This window comes from Coffea eugenioides, chromosome 6 (assembly GCF_003713205.1).
Source record: "Coffea eugenioides isolate CCC68of chromosome 6, Ceug_1.0, whole genome shotgun sequence".
Lineage (NCBI taxonomy): Eukaryota > Viridiplantae > Streptophyta > Magnoliopsida > Gentianales > Rubiaceae > Coffea > Coffea eugenioides.
The window spans coordinates 12824861-12850296 of NC_040040.1; the positions used below are offsets into that span (position 1 = coordinate 12824861).

Consider the following 25436-nt stretch of genomic DNA (forward strand, 5'->3'; position numbering starts at 1 on the left):
GTTCATGGGCTTTTTTTTTTAATTTTTATTTTGGTCATTTGGATGCCGTCATGTGAACTTCTAAGGAAACTTTCATATGGAGATCAAGGCTCAACACCATTCCCGGCCATATTGAAAGGGAATCCTTGTGATATATCAGGTTTCAACCAACAATTCTTCCTTTATTCCTCAGCGTTAGGAAGAACATGAGTGCATTCTACACCTGAATGAAGCATTAGGAAGAAGAATATGTTATCTGCCACGAAGGCAAAGGCCCCAGCAAAGCCGTACAAAAGCCGTTCAGTTCACTTATTTTGAGGTGGGTCAAGTTCAAACTTCAACCGTGTCAACTCCACTGCACCGCCGGGGAAAAAAAAAAGGTGGGATAATTCCTGCAATCTAGTACTTGCCTAAGAGTTGAATATTACCAAACTGGATCAAAGAGGGAAAAAAAGTTAAAATTTATTGATGGTGTTGAAATTTAATACTAACAAAAAGAGGACAAGGGGGAGCTGAAGGAGATTATGCCATTGCATATTTGCATCTCCCTGTAACTGCACTGCATTACAAAATTTGGAAGTAACAATTCTAGTATCACAGTATCAAGCAAACTCTACTACTTCTCCTTCTGCTTATACTCGGTCTAATTAGTAGCCTTTTCATCCCCATCTCACAATAGCAGAACCCCAGGTAAGGCCAGCCCCAAACCCAGCAGCTGCAATTGTATGGCCAGCCTGCACCTTGCCGCTTCGAACCGCTTCATCTAATGCTAATGGAATGGATGCAGCACTTGTGTTGCCATAGTTGGACAAATTGGATATGACACGTTCAGATGGCATCTCTAAACGTGATGCAACTGCGTCAATAATCCTTTGGTTTGCCTGCACATAAAACAGTACCACTTCAAGGAGTTACATGGTTAGCCTCCATGAGAGCTGGACCTTGAGGATCCATTTACTCGCGCTAATCGGGAAAAAGATGAACCTTCATCAAGATTTCTACTCCAACTATGATGATGCTTATTCGAACTGTATGAAAGTGACACCACAATCAAGACTGCTAAACGTATACAAACGCCAAGCTGTTTCTGAAGCTACTATGTACTCAACCAGACAGCTGCTGGAATCTAAGAAGATGAAGATATGACTTTCTTGTAATAGTGGGGACATCATACGAAAGATTCAAAGATCAGTGAGAAGGACATCCACTTTGATGACATCTTTTGTATCTTATATTCCATACCTGATGAAGCAGCAACCAGTCAATGCTGGATCCTGAGAGACCTGCTTTCTCCAGTGCGGATTCAATTGACTGTGGCACAGCGCGACAAGCAAATCGGAATACTTCTTTGCCATTCATTTGGATACAGGAATATGAGGAAATTTTGGGGGAAAATCCTAGGACTGAACCATTTGAACCCAATGCATGATCCACTTCATTTCCTTTGATCGAAGCATTTAAGTGCCTGCAAAAGGCAGATTCTATTAAATGCTCATTAAGAATTGAAATGGGATATATTTCTCAAATAGAAGATATACACACCTTTGACCATCACCATCACTATGCATGTCGAAGGCAAATAAACCATCTTCTTCACCATCACAGGCCTACAAATATGTGTAAATATTAACATGGATGCAAAAGTTTAAGCCAGTACATCACTGACAAACAGTTTTTAAAGCAGTAACGCTTTTGATAGAAGTATATTTTAAAACAAAAAAAAAAAGACTAAGAAGAAGAAGAAAAAGAGGTGCAGAATTGCTAGCTTCTGGATAGCAAAAGCATCTCACACTCATGAAGGCACATAGCTTAGCTTGAGAGGGTCTGATCTAAATTTCATCTTCCCAAACCCACAGTACAAGAAAAAAAGGGTAGAGAAGCAGAATAAATAGCTGAGAGAACATCCACAGAGTCAAACTTCCTTCACTCAATTATGTCAGAAGGTGGCACTTAGTCCAACCATATATACTGTCTCCTCGATGCAAGTTTGTGCACAAGCCTGACAACAGGCAAGACGCAAAAAATCATGTTGACCATTGTACGATTTGGTTGAAGAAAAGGAACACACGGCAACCACAATTATATGCCTGCCAAGTTCCATGATGGAGAGAAAGGAAAATGGCCAAAAAGGATACAGGATCAGCAGCATACTCAAACAAATTCTCCAGGAAGGTTGTGAGGTGGTTTTCCTATATTTGAAGAGTCTCTGGTGTGTATTCTCCCGCTCAAGAGTAATAGCAAGCTACTGCTTGTGTTCTCCTTTATAGATCGCACATCTTGTGTTGCAAGGGCATAGATACCACTAAACGAACAATTGCTAAACTCTTGCTTATGTTTGAACAGACAAGGACATCTACAGCTAAAAAATCCCAAGTTCAACTAAACCATCAGTATATATCATATATTCGTTTCCTAAGTACATCCTCAAAATTTTCTCATAGGCCCAGAAAGATTATGGTCTGTTTGCAATTCTTTAGGTGGAACAAACCAAGGTTAACTATGACATTGGGCAGTTCAGGTAAAATAATTGATGACTTACCTTGTACATAACACCACCAAAACAATTGCTTCTCAATTATGTTAGAAGTTACCATAGTGTCTCTCCGTCAAAACAGCCAAGTTAGAACTTCTAGACCATCAGTTTAGATCATATTCATACCCTAAGCAGCTCTCAACAATCTCTAAATAGGCCCAGAAAAATTAGGGTTTGTTTGCATTTCACTTAGGTGGAAATAACTAAAATCAAGATTGGCATTTAAAAGAAATCCGGTAAGATCTTTCCAAATTCACCTTTCATGTTACCTAGTTCCAGAAACATTAAATCACTACCTGTACTAACACGGCACCAGCAGCATCACCAAAGAGAATACAAGTCCCTCTGTCAGTCCAGTCAACATACCGAGAAAGAGCATCAGCTCCAATGACAAGAACGTTGTTAAAGCCTCCACCTGTGCGATAATGGAGCAGTGTCAAGTATCAAATAATGTCTCTGAAAACAACATACTCCGGTACAAAAATTAAATTGTATTCACCTCTAATGTAGCAAGCAGCTGAAACAAGGCCCAGCACAAATCCACTACATGCAGCCGTGATATCGTAAGCCAACGGATTATTTTTGCAGCCAAGTGCTTTTTGGATCTGATAAATAAAAGCAATCATCAATTAGCTTTCAGACTTCATTTGCTAATGGGAATGTGTGTGTATAATCATAAACGTCATAATCAAAGTTGGAAGCAGGATGAGAAAAGTTTATTCTGGAGAAAGATAAACCAAAGTCTTTTATATTTGAGAAGTCAAATTGATGCCAATTGCAACAAAAATGCTACACAGCTCAAATCTTAAGACCACAAAAGATACATCAGACTGGGAATCCCAATGTTGCTTTATGCATTTAATGTAAAATTAGATATTTACAAGGCCATAGTCAGTGGTCTCAGTGGTGTTCTGCAGACTAGAATTTTTCAAGATCATTATGTTTTCAGAGACCACTGCAATCATTTTCCCCATTTTGGAAGATGCTACACTAGAAATTATTTAGAATCTAGTTTTTTTCAAACTCATACCTGTGGAGCACTGCCAAAGAGGTCCTCTGGAGTTGATGTGCAAAGAAGCACAAGGTCTACATCAATGGGATCAACCTCAGCCATCTCAAGAGCTTTTCTTGCTGCATCTACAGCCAGAGCATTCAAACTATCTTTCCCTAAAAAGGATGACAAAAGACCAATTAACCACTCATACACAGGTTCCTTCCACTGGTCAAAACAGCACGCAGTCCATAATGCCAAAACCAAACAAATGAAAGGCAAATAAGGTTGATAGGCATTCTAAGACATGCCCTGACAATGATGACTACGTTCTAAGAAGCAGGACACTTGTTTAGGCTCCAGTGATCTATTACCAAATTGCAACTTCAAATTGTATATGGGAGGAACTCAAACATTTGATTTAAGCACAGAATAAGAACTTTTGCTGAAATGACAATCAAATGTTTAAAAAAAAAGGGTAAAAACAGACTTCTACAGCTACATGGTGAGAAAATCCAATCACTGAAAGTATTGAAGCCAGCAATAGCGATCCATGATAATAGAGTGCAATGCAATGTAAGCATCACAAAGAAAAATAAGAATTTGCTTAATGCAGGTTGCTGGGCTTATAAATTTTGAAAAGTAGTTTAATGCAGCCTCTCGGAATTAAATGTTTCAGTCCTTAGAGAATATACAACAATACCATTAGCTGGAAGACCATGATCGCCACAGATATCAAAGGCACTCATAAGATTTACAGAGTCAGCCAACAAAAGACTTAAAGGTAAGGCTCAAGAAAATATTTAAGCAGTTCCCTCCAGTATAGTTCTATATTTGTTCCTGCATTCATGTATAGTGTGAGCTTCCAAAAAGGACCAACTAACTCCTCATAGCAACAAAAAATATGGTATCTTTCAATGGAAGCAAGAAATCACCTGAAAGAACTCTTCGATTACGAATTCCAGTCCGAACAGATATCCATTCATCTGAAGTATCAACAATTTTTGCAAGGTCATCGTTTGAAATCTGAAGACTTGGAACTGCAGACCCACATCCAACTAGCTTGCAGCCTCTGTTAGAAAGCCTGCAAATTAAGCGAGTGTTGAGAATGTAGTAAGCCTTTCAAAAGGATACTTTTATTCCATTAACACCAAGCAATTATGTTCTAAGAAACCAAAACCAATGGGAAAAATATCAATTATCAAGACTCCATTGACAAAATCGAAGGGAAGGGGAATGCTGTACAAGCCTTTCACTACATAAAAGGAATACTTCTCTTACCTGGTAACTTTTACATGAAGTTTGGTGCTTCTTACATGATGCCCATAGGGCAAAATGTAGAACAAATGCATGGTGATGATAATCATTTAACTGAATGGACAAACCTTGAATAGCAAAGTTGATTTATACTGCTCTTCACATGATGAACATGCAAAACATTAATTCCGAAAGTATTCTTTCATGCGTGCTAATAATCATTTAATTGAATAGACAAACCTTGAAAAAGGTATACTAAACATTGGAAGTCCTACATTCCATTTTTTCCTACCTTTTCCATGTCATCCAACAAAAAACGTATGCCCCTTTAATTTTCTGGTAACTCAAACTCTAGCACCTTTATGATTATTTTATTTTGCTAACTTCAGTTACTGTATTTCTCAACCTTAAGCTAAAAACCCACTCCAAAATGAAGCACTTCTTGATCTATAATCAATATCACAAAGAAACCTTAAAATCTGTACCGCTCAAATCTCTGTCTGCAAATTCTCAGATGCTAATTTGACCATGCGACGGTCGTCTACTCACGTTGCAGCTCAACGAGAATGACCCAAAAGATTCATCAATTTCAAGTGAAATATGTTCCAGGAAAGGTACACAGCATTCACACCAATCCTATCAAACGCATATAAAGATCCTCATCCAAAAATAACTTGACAGAAAGAAAACAATCATCTATACGGCCATTCCAGCGAACATAAGCAACTTAATTCCAACAAATGGCATTAAGAAATCATTTAACTAAAAGAAGAACGTAACTGCCCTTTACCGCTCAAAAAATTAAACAGAAACCCACAAAAATTGCGGAATGAAAACTAAATGAATACATTACCTGGGCACTCGAGATTGAGACGGGGAAATGTTCTCTGCACCTTCAACGGTGCTGGCACAGAGGACCCTTCTCGTGGAGACTCCCTCAGAAAACCAAAACCCAGATCGATGTATCCCTATAGATGCAGAAAATCTACTCCTTATACCACTAGGCACTACAGGTGTAAACAGCCCAGATGCATTTGCCATCTAATTTCAATAGAACCCAAAAGGGTTATCAAGAAAACTTGCAAGTACCAATAAAAACGAGATCTTTAGCTTATGATGCAAAGCCAAAAAATGAAAATATGGAGCTTCGTCTATAGAGCAGCGAAAGATTACTACTTTAGTATCAAAAGAAAAGAATGAAATTCAATTTGAATTGAATAAGAGACAACTAAATTAGGTTGGAATCGTTGGGGGGTCCGAAGATGAAATTTGGTTTTGAGTGTCAGGGGGCGATCTTAGCAACCCAAGTTGGAGAAAATTCCAATGCAAACAGCAACCAGCAAAACTCCCTCTCTTTCAGACAGTCTGTTACGAACACATGCAATGCAAGATTCAAAATTCTTGCACATAGCAGCACCCACTAGGATTATCCTATAAATCTATTTTTTCTTTTTCCTCTTTATTGAAATGAATTGGTCATATTTAACCAAGAAATTTACTCACGAAACAACGACATTTCCATTCTCGAGATTTGACCATTGCCCAGTGTACCTGTAGACTATTATAGTCTCTAAACATTTCTGACTTCTGATGTATTGGGGGATTTAAAGAATTGGACATTTGCCACGTCTCAGATGAATATCTCAGTACTGTGAAATGACAAGAATGCTATAGGAGCAGTGATGAGGGCAAGTGGGTATCATGCGAATGGGTGGAGGAGAAAAGAGTAAAAACGTAGAAGCTCTGGTGGCATCACCTGTGACCTGTATATACTGTGTTTTAATGCCAATTATGTTTGCCTTTTTGGTGGTGACTTTTTACTTAAACTTTCTTCTACCGAACAGGACGTGTTTAACGTTTGTTTAACTAAATTGCTTTAATAAATGATGAATGTACACTTAATCCTGGCATTTTCGCCTGGAAGCCGATGGGCTATCACCAGGTTTGCCTTGTCACCGCAATCATCAATTTATGCTTAATTGACTTCCGTTCTTTTCTTGTTTGTGAACAAGAACACAAGAAGCCATCGGTATTTGGACCGTAGTTTTCTATCAAAAAACATTTTATATTTTTTATGATTATATTTTGAATCTTTTTTTATTTTACAAATATCAAATTGATACGGTGCATCTTTCTATAAAAATTCTAGAAAGTAGCATCCAAACGGAATGAACTGCATGAATTCTATTTGTGAATAAAAGTTTAATTCTGAATATTTGACTATGTTAATTTTTTTTATATATATAATTTAAAGCATGTAACTTGTTCTATAATGATGGAAGTGGGATGAAAAAGAAGCATCCTAGTATGTGATTATGAAATGTGGTCCTGTGCATTAAATGCGTTTAGAGTTCCCGTAGTGTTGCTTTTCTCCCATGAAAGAAAGGGTTCCTGTAGTGAGTTTCTGAGACGCCAATCACTTGAAGTATTTCTTCATTTTTGTTGTGAAAGCTTTTTCGTAAAATATTTGAAGCAAGTTTTGGTACTTAAGTCTTAAATTAAATGGCATTCCTCAACAAGTCTTAAATTAAATGTCTAGATACATATAAACTGACACAATATTTGAGTTGGGGAGAATAGGGTTGGACAGGTAGGTGGAGTTGGGTGGAAGCTTTGGCAATGGATGGCATGGCTCCAAGCATGCCTCAACGACGAAACTCCAGTATGCATCCTACCTTGTCTGGTGTAGCGTACGCGTCAGGAGTCGGGTATTAATCGTTATTATCTATGAACGGTATTATGACAGTAATCACTTCCATCTAGGTTCTAATTTCTAAAGCACTCTTTTGTAGGTATTTATTTGCTTAACTTGTTTTTTGTGGGATCCTAAAACATCCTCGTCAGCACTAGGTAGCAGGTGCATCTCCTGCTACTCTCTCCCTTTCTTGCTTCTTAACGGTTCGAATGTGACGTGACAAGATTGATGGGACAAAAACTGTTGAACGTAATCTTTAACATGCTTATCTGACATTCGTCGTCTTATAAGGACAGATCGGCTCACATAGGGTGTTCGAATATGAACGAATCATACCCTATTTCATCCTTTAAAGGTAGTTGAATCTATCTCAAACTTACTAGCGATTGCTCCCAAACTCTTTTATCTTCTATTTTGATAGCTAATTTAAACATCAAAGTTGCATTAGGGTATAGGCCAAGTCTGTGTCCCCGGTCTCTGTTGTTAGCAAAGCAACCATACCGAGGCCTTTGCATAAACCAGGGAAAAGGCCGAACCGTGTCTGCACACTTTTCTTGTATAATCTCTTTGTTTGTGTGCCCGTTGAATTCAGTGTTATTGATGGGTACGTATCTTCTTGTTAATAGAAAGCAAGAGGACAAAGTGACATTGGCTGAGCCACATGTTTATAAGCGGCGGTGGGGATCACCAACGCCAAGAACAATTAAAGAAAACTTTGCTGCATTTGGATTAACAGATTTGATGAAAGATTTAAAATCTTCTTAAAATTCTTTTTTGTTAATTGGATTACTTGATTGGTATTTGGTTTATAATCCATCAATTATTTGATGAATTATAAAATCAAATGCCTCCCAAATCATTCACGCTATCGAAAATTTGAAAATTTGTCATCAAAGTCCTCGAATCAAACCTCTAGCCTGAAAGAATTTCTAAACAGAGCTAGGAAAGTTTTAGAATTTATAATTTCTTCTAATGCTATACCCCTTAAATTATGTCCTATAATTTTTTTCCCCCTTGCCACTGGCTCCTAACCGCTTCCAAGTATCAGAATTGTCTTCTATTATAAGTAACAATGATGAATTACCATTAAGGAAACAAACACTGTGCCAAGAACAACTGTTGGGCTAGAGGCTGTGCTAATTAAGCTTGGGATCCATTACTGTGATAGTACTTCTGATCCATCTAGACAATTGTCACTAACACTCTACTGTCTGGAATGATCGACCATGGATTTCTCAGAAAACTATGAGGCTTAAAAAAAATTCTGCATGATTAAGGGTTCAAATTTCTTTCCATAGTTTTGGATATGCGGAATTGTACAGATTCTTGAGCAATCCTCTTATTGCTTTCGGAGAGATCCATTGTAGACTTATGTGAGATTGTATTAGAGGGGTCACATCCCTTTAGATTTGTGCCTAGTCCTTAGAATTGGGCCAAAAATGGCACTGCATTGTGCCCAATTATGGTAGAATTTGATGGTGTAAGGGCCAAGAACTAACCTTGCCACGCCTCAACTGTCAGCATGTGTTAGGACTTGGCTATGGTTAGGGACATGTATATACAAGGTATAGTTATGTCCTATAAATTACTACATTTGCTCCATGCTCTTTAAAAAAAAAAAAGAAAAAGAAAAAAAGGTTAGTCCTTGTTTAAATTTGGCTCATGAGATTGGTACAACAATAAACGGCATATTGGGCCTCTCTAACAGCCCAAATTCAGATTTAGTGCTTTCTAGGATATGATAATTAAAGTCTATTGGGCCACGGGACATTTTGCTTGGAGTTTCTTGGACTAATAAATTATCATATATCAGCAAGTACCAGCATATCATTCTTAAAATCGAACTAGAATTACTCAATATTTGACATATTTCATTCAGCTGTATGAAAAAGAAAAGAAAAGTAAATATGTGATCCTTTCAGCTGAACAAAATGCCCGGTAGACTTCCATTTTTGAATCTGAAATACATAGGAAGGTCCGAAATGAGCAAGCTTTACTACTTGAATCAGCTCACATTGGTAACACCTGTACGCATGCACTTGTCATTGTTCAACAATTTCTAGGCATGCACTTTCATCGTAGGTTTGGAAACAGCTTTATTTGTCAACTATCGCCTTGTTTGACAGAAAAGTTTTTTGCCAAATTTGTCTGCTATAAGTTTTTTAAAAATTTTAACTACAGTAACTTCAAAAAAGTTACCAGTGTCCCATGTTGATTTTCTGTGGGTTTGAAAGAATGTACGTAGGCAACTATAATTAGAGATTCGTGCAGTTGTGATTATTTTGTTATAGGTTTTCATGTACAATAATCTAATATTGTTATTTTTGTGCAAAAAATGGTGCACAGAAAATAACATATCAAACATATTTTGAGTGCCACAATACATTATTATATGTAAATAAACCAACTGCACACAACCTAGCCATTAACATATGTAGCTTACTTACCCAAGTCCTGCTACTACTATACATGTCCTGTAGTTTAATTGCAGTATTTTTTTTTTTTTTTACGAAATATAATATTCCAAACAAATTCAGTCGCAGTGCACATTTCTATTCAATTAAAATATGTTGGAGGTGGGAAGGTCTAAACTGACATCAATAATTAATTTTTCCGTGAAGTGATTGTTATCAATCTTCGGCCGCCTCGTTTCTTTCAAAGATGATGCGATTTTTGGTCTTAAAGCAACGGTGGTGCCATTTGTATGGTAAATGGTTGATCTGACGATTTCAGACTACTTTTTATCGGATCATGCGAAAGGAAAGGACAGAGGACAGTATGACAAAGTTGGGAAAAATTAGAAACAAGAGTAAAAGACAGGAACGAGATGTTTGTGAAGGATAAAAAGAGACAGCAAATATTGACTGGGATAGTACGCATTAACAATGATAGGTCTATATCCTCCAAAATTTATAGATCTTGATCCCATTCCCAGGTGACATTTGACAAAGCAAGACGCAAAACAAAGCCCGGGAGCTGCCAGTAGATTGCTTGGGCTTGGAGTCTGACAATTCGTGTTCTGTATAATTTCGTACAAGTTGACTTTCGGTACGAAGCAGTAGGATTTTGGTAGAAATTAGGTTCAGGTGCAGTTTGACGTGTGTTGATTGTTATCCTTTGGTGTAAATCAGGTAGAGTTTGATTTAAATTAATTATTATTATTTAGTGCAAGTTAAGGGCAATTTAACATAAGTTGATGATAAGTTATCAATTTACACTAACTTGCAAAATGGAACTTGTAAGCCCAGTTTCCAAATTGGAAAATGATCATGACAACCACTTGAACTGACACAAGATTGCAGAATGCAAGCATTTCTGATGTATTGCCAAATGAGATCACAATTCACAACAGAACAACTTCCTCTGGACAGCTGCATGTATTTGTTTTGATATAAAATTCCAAGTCTGGATTGCCCTCATCTTTATCACTTAAAATTTCTCTGTCATTTCTGACAAAAAAAAATTTTTTTTTTTGGTCATAGTGGTCTCATTTCCTTGAGAGGTTGACGTTTGAGAATGAAGAATGATACTGTGTTGCCCTAAATCTAAAGAAATGTGTTCACTAAATCTGAACACCATAGGAAAATTATAGCTACAAGTACTTACACTCTTTCAAAAGCAACTGATTAAGTATCAGAAACTAAAAGGCAATATATTCAACCTACTATATAATTGAGGAGTACAAGCTGTAAGCAATTTGATCAAGAAATTTTCAATTGACAAATTATGAGTAAATAAAAAATCAAGAAGAAACCTTTTTTGCAATTTTATGCCGTCGAGAAAACATAATCTCGCTTAGACAACTTCATAGTGGATCAGGCATTCTTGTTTCTTAAACTAATGATGGAATTTCAAATCTCAAGGCTAAAAGTATAAAGATGCTATCGTTCTTTACTAAAGAATTGTCAAAGTAGGGTAAACCGTAGGTGTCCTTTTGTCAGCATTTCTGGATTAACAAAATGTAGGTGAGCATGGACGGACGCATTTGTAGAAACGTGTATATCCAAATATGGGAGTGCAGGAGATCTATCTTTATGTTTCTTTTGTAACTTTGCTTTTAACTTTTGACTTGGCTACAAAAGTACAAAATGGTAAAGCATTAGGTACTTTTTTTTTTTTATTTTTTTTTATATTTTGGAAATGTAGTCCTAATGTTATTAGTATAAAATAGTGGCAACTAGCGAGGTGTTTGTAGCTAGGAAAAATTGAACTAAAAGAAAAATGAACGACTTGGGGTGAAAACGAGTCTATGAACAAAGATGAGAAGATCCAACTACCCATATTTCTTGTAGTTTTTTCTTTCATGACCATATATTATTTTAAGTTCCCTCGACTATCTAAAACGTAGCAATTACAAATTTTCAAAGCTATTCAGAAACTTCTACTGAATAGAACTGTTCATAATTGTTCTTTGCTGCACCAACTTGCTTCATTGAGCAATTGAGTTTTATTGGGGACTAGTAACAGTACAACGGTGTAATGGTCACTCAATACCCAAATGAAAGTAAAACAATAATACCAAAAATGATCCACATAGCTGAAAAGGCATAGATAAAGTTAGTGAAAAAACATGGAGGGCCTGCCCATTTCCCCCGGGAAAAAACTTCTTTTATACCTTTAAGAATAGAATTCTGCCAATCAATCCGACCTCAAGATACACAAGACAGACTTACCAGCTAACAGATAATCCCTTGTGTATAAAGCCAAAATGATTATTGATTTGTGGGTACTTATCAGATGGGGACTTCAAACGCGACATCTGTTGATTATCTTTGAGGTGTAAAACAAAAATAATTAAGAATCCTCTTTTGTAATTTTACTGTCCTATCCCTTTCCTTTAATCCAGAATGAGGTGTGTCATCTTGTTTACAACCTTTAGTAGTTCTCCAAAATAGCTGTTTTGTGGAAACAATCTCCATTGTGTGTGTGTGTGTGTGTTTCTTTTTAAGTTAGATAACAAAAAATGAAAAAATTGGTTTAAATAAGTAAAGTTGAATTAAACATTCAGCTTCATAGAAAGTTAACTGCCAATTTTCTCTCCTTAACTTTTTTACTCCTTTATATGAAAAATTGATCAATCTTCTACTAATGCTTATCCAGAGCTGGCCTGAACTAAAACTTTCCATATGCTTTCTGCAGACTGCCTTTTAATTAGAGCTGGCAATTTGTCCCAAGTCCCAATGGGCTACCCATGCCCAAAGGAACTTTGGGCGGGATGGGTATTATAATTTGGTATTGGGTTTAAGTTGGGACACACATCCCAACTATACCCATTAATGAATGGGAAAGGATGGGAAATACTTGGGTACCCATTGGGCTCAAATGGCAAGGGCTCCGTTTGGATTAGCTGTTTTTTGGTAGGTGTTTTTGAAATATTTTTATTGTAGCAGTGTATATGAAAAATTTTTACTATAAAATTTTTTTGAAATATTTGATATATTAATATGGATGGGATGTTTCTTGAGTTATTGTATATTACTGTAACATTGTATTTGAAAAAAACTTATTTTTTGAAAAAAAAGTCAATCCAAACGGAATCTTAGATTCAAAAATTATCTTTAACAATTTTTATAGTCATACCAGCGAATATAATCTAGTAGTCTTCCTAGTCATTATCCACAAGAATTTCCAGCATTTCAGTTAGTTTAGACCTGTCATCCTTGGACAATGATAAGGATAAATATTCAACATCCTAAGGACCTTGGCCATCTTGATATATGTTGGAATATGGCTGTATATCTATCTTTTCCTTTATTTGTTAATCCAAATTTTTGGTGGTAATCTTGAGTATAAAGCACTTGCATGTTTATTTAATAAAACTAAAAGAAATTTAATAAATCAAAAATATTAAAATTATATATAAAAATAAAAAATGAATTAAAGGAAAAAAAATATGTAGAAAATGGATTTGGGTATTGGGCGGGATCAATCTAAACCCATCCCAAAATGATCCCGCCCAAGTTAGTCCCAAAACACATATGGGTAAGGTTGAGCCCAAACCCATATGACTCGGTTCCATCTCAAACCCAAGCAAATCCCGCCCATCCCGCCCATTTTGCCACCTCTACTTTTAATTTAAAAAAAAAAAAAAAAAAGCCTCCTAACATGGTTAATGGTTTCCCCCCCCCCCCCCCTCCTCCTCGCTAGTTATATTAGAAGCAGGATTTCCTTTTTCTATAACTGCACAAGCTAAGTTTTGCTACTGTTCTAGAAGACTAGGAACTTATGCGTGTATCGTATTCGTCCCATCCGTTTGCTCTCTCTTGTTAATTCTAGAAGACATTGACGTGAAACAAAAGTAGCACTTAGTATAGTTAGTAATCACGCACTTCACTTTTATATTAGGTTTCACACTATAAATACAAACATTGACATTTATTGACCCCCAAATAAATGCAAATAAAGTTATTTATTTACACAAACCCTTTTTTTTGCATGCATATCCACCAGCTTTTCCCCTAGATTCTTTTCTGACAGGACATACAATAAATATATCTGCAAATAACTGAAACACATTTTTCTTTCTTTATTAAAATGTTCTAGATATCATCTTGCTCTAGAAGCATTTGATCCAGCCATTGTCCTGACCTCTTGTTCTTTCCCTTCTTTTCCCCCAGTTGACTAATACGCGGCTTAAATTATACCTATCCGTCGTCTAGACATGCATATTTATTAAATCCTCCCGAACAAGCAAATCATCATTTGTGTCCACCAAGCATTTTATCCTTCTCCTTTCTTATTACACTACTCTCCAATTCTCAACCAAAATGGATGATGATACCAAGAACAAAACTCCTCATCTCCAAGATGATCACCATCAGCTAGCTGCGGCAGAAACAGAAGAAGCAGATGAAGCCCTTTCCCTTAGCGGGCTTATCTTAAACTCGGATGAAATCGAGGTCCAAGATCGAAGAAGATCATCCTTTTCTGATCCATCAGAGCTTTTCGAGTTCTTGAGCGACAAAAACTCCGAGATGTCGCATGCAGAAGATATCATTTTCTGCGGTAAGCTTATGCCATACCAAGAAAACCCCTCTCGTCTGCCCAATGCTCACAATTTCCACAAGCATCATCAACTCACGAGACATGAGAAACAACAAAGCTTCCATCGTAGAAGATCCGAGTCGTTAAGTGACCTAAAAACCAGCCTGTCCAACAGTGCTAGAAGAAACCAGCATCAGTTCATGAGGACTAGCCGGTCTTTAGACTACCGAAAGTTGTATGGAAACAAGTACAACTCCCCCTCGGCAGCGGGCGGTTTCGCCAGGGCTGAAAAAGTAGAGATTGAGCGGAGCTCGTCGACGAGAAGTTCGAACAAGGGTTTTAATCCAGCTGGGATGAAAGAAAAGACTGCAAGACCAAGGTGGTACATGATGTTTGGGCCTGTGAAGTTTCCACCGGAGATGGCTTATCAAGATATAAAGAGCCGGCAAGTGCGGCAGAGTCCCGGAAGTTTGTTTGCGTCATTGGAGTCCCGCGAGAAGGCCATTGTGAACCGGCCGCAAGATCGGAGATGGTCCGGCTCTTGGGATTTGCTTAGGGTATTAAGCTGTAAGGGCCATGCAAGTGTAGCTGTAACGGCGTCGTTTGGCTGCCTGCAGGCGCAGCACAGTATTTGAATAGTTGACATTGTCTCTGTCATGTGTGTACCTCACGTGACTACTAATACTTTGACATAATTGTCCATGGCTGGAACTGGCTGATTGGGCTGTGAAAAGGAAGGGCAAAATGGGGTGTCTAGAAAGAGACTTCACGTAGAAGAGAAGATAGTGTACTGTGAGACCACATGGTTAATGATGATCATGATGTCTCAGATGTAATGAAGAAGGGTAGAATATTTTGTCCTCCAATTTGTGTAGGGCCATTTGAAAAAATTAATGGGGATCACGGGGTCCCAATGACGACATGAATTTGGTATTTATTTTGGGGAGTACAATTTTTAAATTTCTAACTTATTAGGGGAATTTTTCCAGCTTTGGCAGTTTGTTATTTGGAATGTTTGTGTGTTCTTGAAGTCGGCCATTTGTTTTTTTTTTTTTTTAAATCTATTGTGTATGGATGTAATTTGTCCTTCAAGTACAGTACTACAAAAATTATAGAGATAAACGGTCTCATCTCAATTCCAATTTGAAATGAACTCTTTCAAGTTACATGGTAAGTATTTTTTTTGTTTCAATCAATTTCACATGTAACAAATTAGTCAAACAAACAAAAAAAGAATCAACTTTTTTTTTTTTTTTTTGTCGAAACGATAGGAATATATTGATTGGAAAAGGATTATACACAGGCGAGACTAGCTCGATGCTATACAAAGTGCATTTTGCACTAAAGATTGGGGTTAACCCATTCTTCATCAAAATAATTGCTCAAAGCTTGAGCACTAAACAAACAACTTAGATCATTCCTTCTATATTTTCCTATGCAAAAGGAGCATTTGTAAAACATCTTACTTAGCTCGCGGATGTCCTCTATTAGGGTAGCTAACCACAAGCCAACTGTTTTTGTTCCCTGTATTTGCTGCAGCAGGTCCAAATTAGGAACATCAATACATACCAGCCTCCATCCTTGTTCTGCTGCTTTGATCAGGCCCCATTTAACACCTTCAGCTTCATGTTGAACTGGGTTTGAGCTTTCTCTTTCTCTCATTTTCCATCCCATCACATCCTGCCCTCTGCAATCAGCTGCAACAATACCATATCCAATGGACTTTGATGCCTTATCCCACTTGGTTGCTATTCTTAACTGCATTCCTACTATTCTGTTGTCTGGAATGTGCCTCGCTTCTTGTTCATTCCTGTGAAGTGAAGCTGTTGTTGATTCAATACTACAGCTCCTAGTCTTTTTTGTCCCTTCATTGAACTCCATCCATGCATTCCAGGCTTTGGTGATTACTTGTACTGGCTCATGTGTTTTGTTGTTAAACTCTTTATCATTCCTGCTTTTCCAGATATGCCATAGAATATAAGCTGTGAGAGATATATGGTCTATCCCTTGATCTCTTTGAATTGCTTCAGATAATGCAGCCCACCATCTGTTGAAATTCCCAGTCAGCTCCTGGATCCCATCCCATTGTATCGGTGCAAACTTCCAGACCTCCTTAGCTTTCTTGCACTTCAGCAGAAGATGTTCCAATGTTTCTAGCTCCTCTCCACAACCTGAGCATATAGGGTCTCCTTTAGACATTCTCCTCCATATTAATTCCTTGATTGGAATTGCTTCTTTCAGGCCTTTCCATATGAAGAGCTTAACTTTGTGACTGATTTTTAGTTTCCACAGCACTCTCCACATGTCAGTCCTCCTTGTTCTATGGCTAGCCTCAACTCCTTCTCTTTCCCCTCTGCCCTCCTGTTCATTCTTAGCTTGGATTGCCTTGTAGCCAGATTGCACTGTATATTCCCCTATCTGATTTCCTATCCAGAAGATATTGTCCTCTCTTCCTGTGATGCTTATGGGAATCTTGAGAATGTTTTCAGCATCCTCCTTTTTGAAGTTTTTGAAAATGAGATTTCTGTTCCACCTATAGCCTTCTATCAAATCAGCAACTTTCTGAACTTGGCAGTCTTCTGGCTTAGTTGTGATTGGTCTTCCTAAATGTTGGTTTGGAATCCATTGATCATCCCAGATTCTAGTAGAAAGGCCATTCCCTATCCTTTTTCGAATTCCCCATTGAAACTCTTCTCTTGCACTCATAATGCTTTGCCAAAACCATGAGGCATTGTTGGGGGTTCTGGAATCCATGACACTGCAATTTGGAAAATACTTGCTTTTCAGAACTCTGCTGGATAACAGGTTTGGATTTTTGATTATTCTCCAAATCTGTTTAGCCAGCAGAGCTCTATTGAAACTTTGAATGTCCTGGAATCCCGAACCACCTCGTTTTTTCTCCCTTGTCAGCTGCTTCCAAGCTACCCAGTGCACCTTATTCTTGTTGTCTTTTTCTCCCCACCAGAAATTGGAAAGCATAGAGCTTATCTCTTTGCACATCCTGCAAGGTAGTTTGAAGCAAGACATTGTGTAATTAGGCATTGCCATTGCCACAGCTTTGATCAGAACTTCTTTCCCAACTGAGCTCAGCAGCTTGTTTTTCCAGCTTAGCATTCTTCTTTTGATGTTATCCTTTATGTAACCAAACAGTTGTCCCTTAGACCTTGAAATCACCATAGGCAGCCCTAAGTATTTCCCTTGCGATACTGGTTGAATCCCTCCTAGTTCCATGCACACTTCCTCCTTTGTTGCCACATCCACATTTTTGCTAAAAAACACACTGGACTTGTCTAAGTTAACCATCTGGCCAGATTCTTGTTCATATACCTCTAGTATCCTCTTCAGCTCCTTTGCTTCTTTAGAGTTGGCTTTGCAGAAGATCAAGGAGTCATCCGCAAAGAAAAGGTGGGTTATAGAAGGGCCATGTCTGCTTATCTTCATGCCTGCCATGCTTTTTGTCTGCGCTGCTTTCTTCAGTAGGCTAGAGAAGCCTTCTGAGCATAAGAGGAATAAATAAGGTGATAGAGGATCACCTTGCCTTAATCCTCTTTCAGGTACAATGTATTCCTTACACTCTCCATTGATGTTAAAAGAGAAGGAGACTGTATTTATGCACTTCATTATCCATGTTATCCATTTCTCACAAAATCCCATTTTTCCCATTATATCTTGCAAAAATTGCCATTCAACTCTGTCATAAGCCTTCGACATATCAAGTTTTACAGCCATAAATGCATCCTTACCGTATCTTTTATTTTTGAGATGATGCAAATACTCATGAGAGATAATGATGTTATCTAGAATGTGTCTCCCAGGGATAAAAGCAGACTGATTAATGCTAATGCAATGATGCAGAATAGGCTTGAGCCTGTTGACTAGGATTTTGGCAATAACTTTGTAAATCACATTACAGAGGCTAATGGGTCTGTATTGCTTGATGTTAGTGGGACATGGGACCTTTGGGATCAAGGAAATGATGGTATGGTTAATAGCCTTTAGCATATTGCCAGAATGAAAAAAACTTTTTATAGCATTTACCAGGTCTCCTTTGATTATATCCCAAAATTTTTGGGAAAAAAGGGGGGACATTCGTGGGAAATTCGATTGAGAAAACTATAAGAAAGGCCATATTGGTCTAATTGTTTTAAAATTGTCTAAAATTCGTTCTGATCAACTGATCCGGAATTCTTTTCTTCTTATATATATATATATATATATATATAAAAGGCCCTCAGATAAGAAAACAAGTAGCAGAAGAATATTTAAATAATGAGGTTGCTGTATATTGCCAGGCGCTATATGGTGATTATTGAGCCTTGACGCATTCTTACGATAAAATTATACTTCTGATTTGAGCACTAATGTTTCTGTGAGGTCCAGAAAGGCAAAGGTAATATTTGTCGAAAACCATGATTTAGAAAAGAGCTTATAGTACATCATATAAACTGACAACTACAGAAAAAACTACAAAGATGTCCCCGAAAACGGATATTAATGCTGTCTTTACATGAAAACTGTTGTTTTCTTTTGGTCAAAGTGAGGATATGAAATGCACTTGACGGAACTAGAAGCCAAGATTTACTTAAGAGGCATTCTTATAACTTTGTAGTAAAAAATTTGAGGGACAAATTGTAATATTCACAAGGATATAAGTGAAAAATTTCTAGTGTTCTAAGGGGATAAAAGGTACTTTTTAAAATCTTGGGACGCAGAAACTAATTTCTACAAGAACATATGTATAATATTTACAGTTTCTTAAGAAATTATAGAAGAATTTCTGAAATCTTAGGGGCGCGCGGTTGCCCCTCCCCTTACATCCACCCGTGATGAAATGTGCTTACGTTGTACAGGTATATTTGTGTTTGGATAGTAGATTATTTGAGATAAATTTTAAAACAAACTACTGTAACAATTTTTTGATATATTGCATGTAAAATAAAAGATAGTTGAAAAACGTGTTGATGATGCAAGTAAATAAAACTTGATAAATAATTCACTGTTACTTTGACAGTGGCCTTCATATTATTGTCTTCTTTGATCAAGTAATAATCCTGGTTTATCTCATGCAAATTGTCTAGGGCTGGTGGGGTGAGTGGTGATGGGTATAAGGGTGATGCCTTTGAACACTTTAACAGAAAAATCTCTGTTCAACACGAAAATGAATCCATTCATTTCATTGTCAATGGATCTGCATTAGCAGCCTACCTCTTCATAATTCACCATTGACGTCAGTGCTGTTATCCTATTATCTTCGTCATGAAGATAGACAGAATAAAGGTCGAAATCCCTAAAAGTTAATTAATTAAATAGCACTAGATTTAACTTATATAAACTGTTGTTTTCATTCTAAGTATTTTTCACATAATTGTGAAACGTCACACGTTTCACCACTTTCAGGAATTATGTACAGTTTATAAGAAACGTGTGGTGATCAGATAGATCGTAGGACCAAATATAAATACTACAAACAACGTGCAAGGAACATATTTTAGACCCCCGTCCTACGTTAATTGGCCAAGTTAATTAGATCCATTTGAGTAACAATTGCCTTTGACATTGTTAGACTTCATATTCTGAATTTTTATTCATGAAAATTTGGATCGAAGTTTATTTCCAAGATATTATTTGCTTCCATTAGAAACATGTTTTTCAATCAATCAATTTATTTTTTCAACTACTTTTTTATCTTGTGTGCATCACATCATAAAAAATGTTACAGTAATTACTTTACATATAATCTCCTATCCAAACAAATGTTGTCATAAGATTTTAATATCTCCAATTTTAGTGACTTAACTTTTGTATTTGGGTGAAAAGTTTGGAGTTGAGTAGCTGGGACATGTGCATAATCGCGTGCACTAGAAGTTTTTGTACCACATTAAACAGTTTGGATGCCTTGAAATTCTACAGCAAACTAATTTGATGGTGATTGGATAGCCAATCAACGAGAGAAGATACTTCTTGCGATATAATATATACGAGATAAAACAGTAATTGAAAAATATATTAAGTGAATACGATATCTCCACAACATTCAGAAAAAGTTTTTCACAAAACTAACAATCAAAACAAGGTTACTTTGTAGCAAAGTGGGAAAAAACAAAAAAATTTTATTAGTAAAAGTTTATAAAAACCAATATTCAAGAGCATTATGTTGAAAGCTAACAATAAAGTGCATGGTGTACTTTTCTCTTGCGGTTGAAACATTCATGATTTCCTTTTGCTGGCTTAACTTGCTTCAATGAGTAACCAAGCATTACGTTTTACTTCACATTGAAGCTTGTTCTCCGTTGATACTTCTCTCTTCATCTCTTTTATTGCATTACAGCTCAACTACTCTAGTAATTAATTATCATGCATCTTTATAATGACGGGACAAAGAAAAACATCGCAAGTGATAAACTAAATAGTACGCTGTATGTCAATTGTCATGAAAAAAAAAAATCAAGACATTCGTTAGTATACTTCACTTATCTGCATTGTTTGGATTGTAGTTTTCTATCAAAACTCTTTTTTATAAGTATATTTTTCAATCATCTTTTTATTCCACATATATCAAATTATTATATTACATTTTTCTATAAAAATTCTAAAAAATAGAAATCCAGCGTCCATCTTTTGTGTTTTAGCTATAGTTATTAAATTCGATCCGATTTAATGGTTGAACTGATAGGCCTAGTGATCGGAGTATCAGGTCAGGCCGGGTCTCTAGTTTGATTGGATAAGGAATTGATCCGATCAAACTCGATGAAACCTATTTGACTCGCTAGTTCAATTGAGAACATCCGATTTTTTTTGAATTATGGGTCTTTGTTTTTCATATATATATATATATATATATGCATATGTATATGTAGATGTATGTATGCTTTTGACAAGATTTATACATTGGAACTTCATTTAAATATGCATATGATTTTAACACTTTCTTAATTTTTGTTTGATAACTAAAATTTTTTTAATAAACATGTTTACTTTTTTATGATACAATCAATCATTTTAGCTTTCAAACTGACAATATTTGAATAGTTAGAAAACTATTTTGTTTTAAAACATAAATAAAATAATGAAAAATAATGCTATATTTTTAAAACCAGTGACATATTTTTGTTTTATACTTGACTATATTATTTATTTATGTAAAAGTAAGATAAAATGAAATTAAATCTTCCATCCATTCATTAATTGAACCAGGATCCATTGACTCAATTTCTTTGTTGGATCCCCTGTCGCACCGTATGATTTTAGCAGCCTTAGCCAGCCCACACTCTTGTACGTTAATGTTGTAGTATGACACATGGAATGCGTAGAAGGCTCAGAAGGACGTCACGCGATTTGCACGAAATGAAGGTCTGCTAACTTTAAATGTGAACAGAGAGCGTCCATTTGACGGACTTGTCAGATCAGATGGGGACAAGTCAAGGAGGTCAGTTTAATTTGGTACCGGTACTTTTGGTTTAATTCTAGTGTGGCCAAATGCAATACCACAAAAAATGAGTCAATTTTTATATACATAAATGTAAGTACCATTCAATGCTGAGACAACTGGTACAATATTTAGACTAACTTGGATGCACCACTTGACCAGTGTATATCTCCACAAACAATAAAAGAATTTAAGTAGCTGCAGATATCCTAAGAAAAGCCCAGAAACTTGGATTGCCATTGGAAAAAAAGAAGTCAACAACTTCCAGATAAATGGCATATCTCTGATTACATAAAGAACCAAGAATCAGGGAAAATCAAGTCAAAGGGTGGTTCCTTGGTTTCTCATCATCATCTTCTTCTTCTTCCTTTTTTCACTTCTCAGAAGAAAATTTTGGACACTCAAATGGCAGTAGAAACTACTACGGGAACATACACATCTTATCAAATGGACCGAGCTATGGCTCTAACATTTCAAACAGTAAAGACGAAAAATTGAAATCCTGAAAAATTAGATCAGCAGCAAAATAAATCTTCTTTAGGGTGATTAAAATTAAAAATAAAATAAAAATCTTTCCTAAGATGAGGGAGTACAAAGTAATCAACTGTTCAAGAATAAGTAGCAAATAGATCTCTAGATTTTCTCCCTACTACTTTGAGAAGAGTTTAATTAGCACATTCATTTGTAAGCTTGAAACCATCTTAAGAGTTATTCTATTGGCATTATGTCACCTCATAATCTTCAAGTATTCATTTCATTGACTCACATGGAGCATGTACAACATAAAAGCAACTGCCGCATATTTTCCAAAAATGCATCGGATATAAAAGCATAGCAGCAATGCAAGAATAAACATGTGATGGCTAATCGAGGTCCAATTCAACAAGAAACTTATATTGATAGTGATTTTGTATCTACGTTCAGTAATTTAATTTTTCCGTTGTGTTCCTTGTACATATTTACTATTTGCAGGTGTTAAGATCCAGATAGCATGTATTTTAATTGGAAAAGCACGTGAAACAGTATGTATACTCTCAATTACACAAAGCAAGTGCCTTAACAATGTTTGAACAGAATATTTCCTGTCAGAATGGTGAATCAAGGTTACAGGCAACTGATCAGGAAATGCTATAGGGTAAAACATCATAAACTACATATCTCAGCAAACATACAGGAATGTAAAAGAATTAATTTTCTGCCGACCAGAAAAATAAAAACCTGAAAAAGAAAAACAACCAGTTTCATGCTTAATTGCATATGTAAACCCCACTTGCAAACCTGTCATCCACCTCATAAAAATCTGTCTTACCCTCAGAAGCAGGACGCAGAGAAATTCCAGACAAAGATTTACTTCCTTGTCCTGAAAATTTAACATGGCAAACCACTTCAAAATCTATATCATCATCTTCATCACCAATATCCACAGGCATCCTCACTCTTAATCTATCAGGATTGCCCTGAAGGGGAATCTCAGGAACATGCCATTTGATTTCCTTCTCAGACCTATTCAAGACTGCTTTTGGTGAAACCTTCAACAGTGTTGGGTCTACAGGCAGTTTCAGGACAAATGTCACATCGTTCAGCGGTGCTGGTAAATCTGGATTTGACACATATTGTATCATTACAGAAAGTAAAGTCCCACTGAGACGTTTGACAAGTCTAACCCTCAAAGGCAACGGAGTCAAACGTGGTAACAAACTATACTTGATAATTGGAATAGGTTCACCTGATGGGGCAGTCCTAACATGGAACAAACCATTTCCAAGGCTACTTACGCGTGAGCTTTGCACTACAAACCTCTTAACACTGCCTGTATTCTCAACTTTAAATGAAAACTCAGTCTCTCTATCATCAGAAGGCTTTGGAGGTAATGTCCTCAAGTAAACAACACCCGTCAATCCAACTCTAGCAAGCAATGATTCCCTGAACTCTGCACTAATCTCTTCTGCAATGTACATTTCCGGACCCTTCATTTCAGTTTTCTTTACCAACACATCCTCAAGATTCTTACCAGCACCATCAGCAGCAGCTGCAGCAGTCTTGACTGGTGGATCACTAGTTTCTAACAATTCAAGCCCACCAAGCCCCTCATGTTTCTTGACCTTCTTTGACTCCACATATTCAGAAGCATCCAATCCCCCACCCCAAGCATCACTAAACCCTTCGAAGTCTTCGCGTAACGTTGACCCGTCATTGCTAAACTCAATTCCGCCATAGTTCCCTTCAAAGCCTTCAACACCTATATGCGTGGAATCAGTAGCCGCAGCAGGTGGCAGTGTAGTAACCTCAAGCCCCGCCAATGCCTTAGTCAAATCTGAACTCTGATCCTTATCCTTCTTAAACCCTTCCACAAGAGACTGAGGCTGGTTAATCTTCTCACTGGCTGCAAAAGGATCCTTCTCTTCCTCCTCCTCCTCTACCTCACCTTCTTCCTTCTCATCACCCTGACCACCACTGAACGCCATCGTGGCAGCCACTTCATCCCCAGCCTCCAAAGTCTCCTGAGGCAATTCAAACACAGCTTTGGAGAATGCTTCCAAGCCACCCTCATGTTCCACAGAATGCACCTCTAAATTAACCCAACTATCCGCCCCACGGATTTTATTCTCCGTATTGATAGCAGAATGCACCATTTTAGCAATGCTATCACCGTGCATCGTGGCAAGCATTGCCGCAAGCCTAATGCTACTCACACCCCTCAAAACTATATCCAAAGCCATATAAATTTCAGCATATTTCTTACTTAACTTCTCAGGGGTAACATCTACACCCCGGCAAGCCGTGACAACAACACTAACTGCCTGATTAACAATACTAATGCATTCAAAAACATTATTATTGGTCTCATCAGCAGTAGTAATTCCCAAAACATAAATTGAATTAACTAAACGGTAAACGACCCGATACCGGCTTTCGACGCCCACAATCACTTGACCGCTCGAGGCCGCAAGTGGGTCGTCACCGAGGGATGAAGGGTCGGCGGAGGAGTTGTCAGAATTGGAGGCGACGGCAGCGGATTGTTGTTTAGAGGAAAATGCAAAGCGGGTTTTGCGGAATGCTGAAAGGGCCATCAGGGCCCGAGATGGGGGAAACCATTCACGGGTTTGGAGCAAAACGTCGGGCCCATTTGTGGGTTGAAGGGATAGTGCTAAACAGGACATCGGGGCTTAATCTGGATTGGATCAGATCTTACGAGGTTTTTCCTTTGTATAATTCTTTTTGAGTTTGGAAATGAAATCAAAGGTAATGGGGATTGAATACTTACTTGAATGAGAATTTGAGCTGGGTATCGATGATTTTGGAGCTTCCCGTGATGATTGTTTGTTTGTTACAGAGATCGGAGCTCTGGTGCGTATGAGAGAGAGAGAGAGAGAGAGAGAGAGAGAGAGATTGAAAGAGAACTGAAAGAGGAAAGGCAAAAGGAATGGACCCGGGTAGACGAACCTCAAAGAAGGTTTGGGCTGGGCTGAAAGTTGGATCTTTTGGTGGGTTGGGGGTAAATTTAGGTTATACAATCATTGGCTGATTTTCTCCCCCCCTTTTTTTTTTTATATAATTGAATTAATTCCTT

General features: G+C 37.2%; 4 protein-coding genes across 4 annotated transcripts; 1 reads left to right on the plus strand and 3 right to left on the minus strand.

Moving 5' to 3' along the window:
* Nucleotides 1–418: 418 nt before the first annotated feature.
* LOC113775266 (3-oxoacyl-[acyl-carrier-protein] synthase 3 A, chloroplastic) lies at nt 419–6319 on the minus strand. Its single transcript, XM_027320070.1, has 8 exons — nt 5614–6319; nt 4439–4587; nt 3543–3679; nt 3012–3117; nt 2809–2927; nt 1522–1586; nt 1222–1444; nt 419–860 (listed from the first exon to the last, which is right to left on the minus strand). The coding sequence occupies exons 1-8, from the start codon at nt 5799–5801 to the stop codon at nt 639–641; spliced, it is 1209 nt and encodes a 402-aa protein (XP_027175871.1). The 5' UTR covers nt 5802–6319; the 3' UTR covers nt 419–638.
* Nucleotides 6320–14222: 7903 nt separating this feature from the next.
* Nucleotides 14223–15074, plus strand: LOC113773582. Its single transcript, XM_027318217.1, has one exon. It carries the CDS (start codon nt 14223–14225, stop codon nt 15072–15074), a length of 852 nt encoding a protein of 283 aa, XP_027174018.1.
* Nucleotides 15075–15780: 706 nt separating this feature from the next.
* Nucleotides 15781–18441, minus strand: LOC113773583. The gene has a single exon (XM_027318218.1). The coding sequence runs from the start codon at nt 18439–18441 to the stop codon at nt 15781–15783; it is 2661 nt and encodes an 886-aa protein (XP_027174019.1).
* A 4433-nt stretch (nt 18442–22874) lies between these two features.
* Nucleotides 22875–25242, minus strand: LOC113774876. The gene has a single exon (XM_027319525.1). The coding sequence runs from the start codon at nt 25024–25026 to the stop codon at nt 23113–23115; it is 1914 nt and encodes a 637-aa protein (XP_027175326.1). The 5' UTR covers nt 25027–25242; the 3' UTR covers nt 22875–23112.
* Between the last annotated feature and the right edge of the window lie 194 nt (nt 25243–25436).